Here is a 6,517-nt window from a genome sequence, read left to right on the forward strand (position 1 = left end):
ATATATACACACACAATGTCATTGCTCCACACTACAAATTATACTAATACTGTATAGATTAAAATGTTGGATAAGTGAGTACTTCTTCTAAGCACACCTTCACGATAAAACAACCCTGGGCACATCTGTTCTCGACGACAGCAACAGACAGAATGCCTGTGAATATGGCTTCTACATATGAAAGTCTGTATGTACGTATGTATGCATGTGTGTATGTATGTATATATATATACACAATGTCGCTGCACCATTCTACATTTTATACTAATAAGGGATAAAAATGTTGGATAAGTGAGCACATTGGTTTTATAATCACATACCACTCTTATGGTATCTGGTACAGATAGGGTAGTTATATAAAATATATCGTGTCAACATATAAAGTATATTAGATTATGGATCCTGAAAAAATATACAACTTAATCAATTAGCATATAAACTACATCAAATTTAATTTAATAGACCAGGTACAAAAATGTAACAGCATTGCACTTACTTCATTTTGAATATCCTTGTTGGCTCCTGATTGAATGAGAAGTCTACAAATATCAGTATGTCCTTTGAAAGCACTTGCGTACAATGCTGTTGCACCATTCTACATATTATAGAAATATGGATAAAAATGTTGAATAAGTGAGAACTTTTCCTTTGTAATCACATATCACTCTTATGGTATCTGGTACAGATTGGGTACATCATTTATTTTCTAATTATCGTGCATTACTAAGACCAATCGTTCATCATAGGCTAAGCATCCTTAGAACTGTGTATAAATTACATAAACTAAGAGAGATGATCTTCTATCCTCTCTTCATCCTTTCTATATAAAACATGTCGTTGCCCTATTCTACAAATCTTATGGTAACTGGTACAAGTGGGGTACATACATAATAATAAAAAGTATGTTAACATATAAAGTTTATTAAAACAGAAAAACTTTAAAATTTAAGTCTACAAATATCAGTATGTCCCTTCAAAGCACTTGTGTGCAATGCCGTTGTCCCATTCTACATATTATAGAAATATGGATAAAAATAATTCAATAAGTGAGCACTTTCTCTTTGTAACTCTTATGGTATCTGGTACAGACCGGAGTAAGTTAACTTTTTCTCCAATATTTCAGCTGTTTGTAGTAGACGTGTACAATTTATCAGATTTTTTATTTCATTTTTATCTTTTTGCTTTGCTACTTTTCTCATGACCAAAGAAGTATTTATCATTTCTTTCTCTTTGTTCAATCCATTTCACTCTGGATCATACTGAGCTCTTTGAGCCTGTAATTAATAATATTTTTTAAATTCTTTTCGTTTTAGTTTTTTTTATTTTAGTTTTAATTCATCATTTACATCATGGTTATGAATCGATTTTTCATTTTACTGTTATTATTGTTTTTGCTAAGCTTTCTTTTTATATTTTTTTTAATAATTTATGGAATATTCTATAACTTACACTTCAAATAATTCCAATTAAATCATTTTATTTAATGTGTTTTCTTCTATGTTTCAAATATTAATAATTTATTTTATTTCACATACAATAGGCATTGTCATTTAAAGAGTTAGAACTTCCACAGGCTATGGCCTCGTTTTTCGGTAACCTAAAGTCAATTTTCATTGAAATGGCGTGACGATATATTAGAACCAATAGATGTATTTGATATGATGTTATACAATTTATGCTGTTCATAGAGATGTAAACCGGTAGTCTAATCGTTTATACATTTGAATAACTTTTCTTTTCCATTTTTCTGGTTTTCCTTATGCCATATATCTGTTAGATGTACAATATTAATGATGAAAAGTGTTAGTGTGTGAACTGTTTACATTATTTACTATGATTCTTATTCAGCAATTCATATCCCAACCTAGTATATATTTTTTTTCACTTTCAGCGTCAGTGAACAATTTTTGTTGTAGATCTCAAAAAATAATTCCTGGATTTAGTATAATATGGTGCATATACATTAACAAAAACATATGGAAAGCTGGTTAATTAGTCTATAATTAAGGTGGATTCTGAATAATACTTCTCTGCTGAAAGAAGTACCGAAACTATATAAAAAAAATCACCATACCATATAAACTCAAATTGATTTATCTTATTGTGGAAAAAAAAAAAATATGCAGAAAAAATAAATAAAAATCTACTCTTCGGTCGGTTGTCATTTGAATAATTACTTTGTTTATTAGCTTATTTAAACCCCTAACATTTAAAAATGCAGTGTAAAAATTTAAGTTAAATAAATTATAATCTAAGAGAATAATATAGTAACAAACAACGCAGCAACTAATATAAAGAGTAATCATTAATATCATTTAAATTATAATCACATTTATTTTATTGGTTTTTTTTTGTTGTTCTTTTTCGATGATCCAAATAATATTTATTAAAAATATTAAGAAAAACGTACGCATTGGATCCAGATTAATTTTTTTTAATGATATATTTTATTATAGCTATCATGTTCAATTCTTTCATCTTTGTTACATCAAATAGGTCACAAACTTCCAAGGAAAACATTTTCCAATATTTTTGTTATACAATATTATGTAATAAAAAACTAAGGTATAAGACAACATCTGACTTTATAATACATAACATAGTAACATAACGTAATATAGTTCCACAGTATGGGACCCTATAAGCACGGACCTATTAATATATTAATAGGTCCATGCTTTCCTCACCCAAATACTGGAATTTGTGCAAATCATCAGGAAAACAAGCCCTGTTTAGCGCTAGCATTAGGAATTTCTGCCTTAAGCATCTCAGTTAATTGTTATTGCCTCAAGTCAGTGGTTAATATATTAGTAAACATCATCTTATAAATCTCCAACACAGCTAAGCTTGGTGGAGTCTCATTTTAATGAATGTGCCAATTGGTCAAGCTCTTGGTCAGCATAGCGTAAGTGACTTAAAAAACTTCATTACTGTATATTAAAGCTACTGTAGCCTGAGCAATCAAACGTCTGTAATAGTAACAGGTACTATGCATGAATAGTTACACCACCCTTGGGCAATATGGTTACTATCAAGAAAACTTTTAGTTGCTAAATATTTAAACAAAATAAATATTCAACATTGTATAAACCAAACCATAATCATGTTTTTTTTAAATACTGTACTGTTTAATTCGAGCGAAATTAGTAACTAATTCAATAGAAAATGAAAAGTAAAAACGTATTCATTTACATTATAAATATAATAATTGAAATTACTCTGCTAACAAATAATAATTCTCATTAGCTACAGACGTTTAAAATTGATAATAACAATTATAAGAAAATTCAGAAGAAAAGAACAGTGACTACTCTTTGTATACTTAAGAAGTACAAAGGTGTGCTTTTTGAAAGAGGAGGTTTAAACTATTATAATTGTTTTGTATAAACTTTCAAATTTAATACTCTAAAAACATTATATGCCACTCTTAGCTGGTTCATTATATGTTTTATATGCAAGAATAGTATACATTCTATCTTACAAAAAAAAATTTGTGCGGATTTATATTGTTACTAAAAATAGAACAGCGAAAATGTGAGCAAGATAGAATTCGCCTTTTTTTAATTTTTACATCAAGTTTCTATCTAGGGAAGCGAGAACTGACAAAAATATTTCATTGCAAAATTAAGTTATTTTACTTGCCTATTAGTGAGACTTATTGAGTTATTAACGAAGAGAAAATGTTACGGACGGACATTTTTGTTGTTTTGCAGACGGACACTTTTGTAACAAACATCCTAATGATAAATATTAATGATAAAATTAGATTTTTAAAATGGTAAATGACATTTCTTAAATTTAGAATTATAGCAGCCTCTCTAATGAGGATTATTTGTAAATATTTTATGTTCAAGCAATTTTACAGTACATAAACTGACATTCATCATAACCTACAGTAGGCCCTATATAATTACAATAATTTTAGAGAAAATAAGTAATTAAACTAAATAATATTTTAAATTAATAAAACTTTACATTTTTCACAAATAAGTTGAATAAATTTTTACCTTTGGAAAATGATATTGGGATGTAATAATTATCAATGTTAAATTGAAAGTGTAGTTTGATTTACCCATGGTAAATTTAATATACACAACTCCAGAGCATTCAAGAGCATTCTATATTGCCTAACTTCCTCATTGGTCACATTACATCATAATTAACCAATAGGCAATTGCTTTTACAGTACCCAAGATTCCAGAAACTTCCAAATATTACTCTTGGATTCTACATGGTGTCATGTGTTGCTTTAATTACCAATGTGGTTTGCAATTCTAGAATGTTCTAAGTACTAAATATATTACACAAGGATAGGAATGGTAATTTATTACAGTCAACAAACCCCAGCTCCCATCAGATCAATATATAATAATTTAAATGCGTGTGTATATACACAGAATTGCAAACACATCCGAACTTATATACAAATTCAGTGGATGGAGAGGGAATAATTTGTCCTCAATCAAATCTGGTGTTGTCTAGGGATATATACCATACTTTTATTCCTCGACACATCTATTAAAGTATGGTATTTTTGCGATGCTTGTCTGCAATATCTTCAACTAACGGAATAAGCCTAATATTGTATTCAATTAATAATTGAAGATGGTTAGTAGTGGTATGAGGCCATAACTCATGCTTCATTTTGATTTGAACATTATCAGTTTCTTAATTATGGTTGTCGTGAATTACCACGTCAATGATAACTGTGCAACAATCTTTTCCTAAAAGTCATTATGAACAATGTTTGACTATAAAGAGCATTCATACCATCATTCTTCATCATTTTCCTCCATGGTGGACCCGAATTTGAATTGATTGATGAAAATTTATCAACACGATCAACATTTTAAACAATTGGTACAAGAAATAAAATGTAAAATAAACTGTAATCATATTTATTTATTTATTATGGCTTACTGAAATGATCGAATAAATGCTGCGGCACTTATTATTTTTTCGAGGTTTCAGCAGAGCCACCGTTAGCGGCCGTTGGCCGGTGCAGCTTTGCTGTCCAGGCCCACTGGCTCAGGGTGGCGCGCCGCCCGTTAATCTGCCACTAGTTTTTAAAATAATTAATTAAGTATTTATTTTGACAATCAAATCTCCATCAGGTCTATTCATATTTTTTAACTTATATGTATTGACGATGTCCAGGGTCAAAGCCTTTGATACTTATTAATTAAATGATCCAAAGAATAATACTGTACTATTATATATACGGTAATCATAAACTCTAGAGTAGTAGAACTTTATAGGTCATAAAAATATTCATGAAAATAAAATTAATAACGAGCTTTCATCAGTAAATGATCAGCTTTATTTACAAGTTTTGTGGGGGAAAACACATGAATGATACTTGTTGAATGTAAACGTTTCATTTTCATTTATTTATTTTATTTTCTCAAGTAGCATCCCTTTGGGCCAAGGGATATTTTCCCCGTAAGCATCAGCCTCTCGTCGCTACTTGGCTTCAGTGTGGTGCTTATTCGAGAGCAGCAATTATATCTCAATGTGTTGTTGAATATATTTTATTTAGAGTCTGTCCATTGTATTCTTTCCACAAGATCATAAAATACTCTGGGTGAAGAGAAAGGAGGGGTTTACACTGTTTGAGCATATGCTCTTTTTGCTAAGGGACTGGATGGTGGTCTCCAGGTGACAATACCATTAATTAATTACATATTCTTTCTGGGGAGGGGTAAGGTAATCGTGGATATGAGTGTGTTTTGCATTAATTACAGATCTTAATGAAAACAATGGATGGCCACAAAGGTTCTTGGTTTAATTGTTGTTTGCTTATCTTTTTTTTTTCTTTAATTTTACTTTTTTACATGGATAACAGATTTTTCTGTGGGTTTTCACGTATCTTATGCTTCTAGCATAGATGTTTATAAGCTGTGCACATTCTTTTTATATGTTGCAATCAGGTATGTGGTTGATAGGCATCTCTGGCACAGGTTTGGGTATTCCGAGTGGCTGTTCCTGATAGTAGTTTCAGAAGGGAGAGAGAGAGAGGGACAATAGTTACCAACCGTCTCACATTGTGCAGGATGGTCCCGCATTTCAAAGCCATTTTTTGTTTGAAACACGCATTTTGCAAAACCCATGCTTGAGCATAAATTTCTCATTTAACAACCATAGATTTTTTTCAAATGGCGTGGGGATGGGAGGAGTGCTGTTTGAGCCACGTTGGGTGGCAAAACAGTTTCAGAATAGGTAAGTGAGTTAAATTTAGGGACAAAACGGCCCCTACTGGGTCCCCTGATTATTTCAAATGAGGAGCACAGTGTTTCAAATGGGTAGTGTTTCAAATGGTGGGTAGTGCACTGTCTTAAATTGTGGCAAAGACAAGCCAAACCAGTCACTCGTCGCAAAAATCAATTTTAAGTTATTAATACAGTGTTAGAGAGCAAAATAATAGCTATAAAATGGTAAAAAAATCATTCAAATCCGACATTTCCTTATGAAGTTACAAGCGTTTAACCACACAGCTGTTTAAAGAACAATATATGAG

General features: G+C 30.7%; 1 protein-coding gene across 1 annotated transcript in view; it reads right to left on the reverse strand.

The window, feature by feature from the left end:
• Positions 1-393: 393 nt before the first annotated feature.
• Positions 394-6,517, reverse strand: part of LOC117099915 (ankyrin repeat domain-containing protein 29-like) — a 117,917-nt gene continuing 111,793 nt past the window's right edge. The window contains exons 14-15 of the mRNA XM_033239433.1: positions 497-595; positions 394-402 (exon numbers count right to left, since the gene is read on the reverse strand). Coding sequence (XP_033095324.1) covers positions 394-402; positions 497-595 — 108 coding nt within the window. The remainder of the gene's footprint in view (positions 403-496; positions 596-6,517) is intronic.

Source organism: Anneissia japonica, unplaced genomic scaffold, assembly GCF_011630105.1.
Source record: "Anneissia japonica isolate Jap-2015-1 unplaced genomic scaffold, ASM1163010v1 scaffold287779_len176375_cov112, whole genome shotgun sequence".
Lineage (NCBI taxonomy): Eukaryota > Metazoa > Echinodermata > Crinoidea > Comatulida > Comatulidae > Anneissia > Anneissia japonica.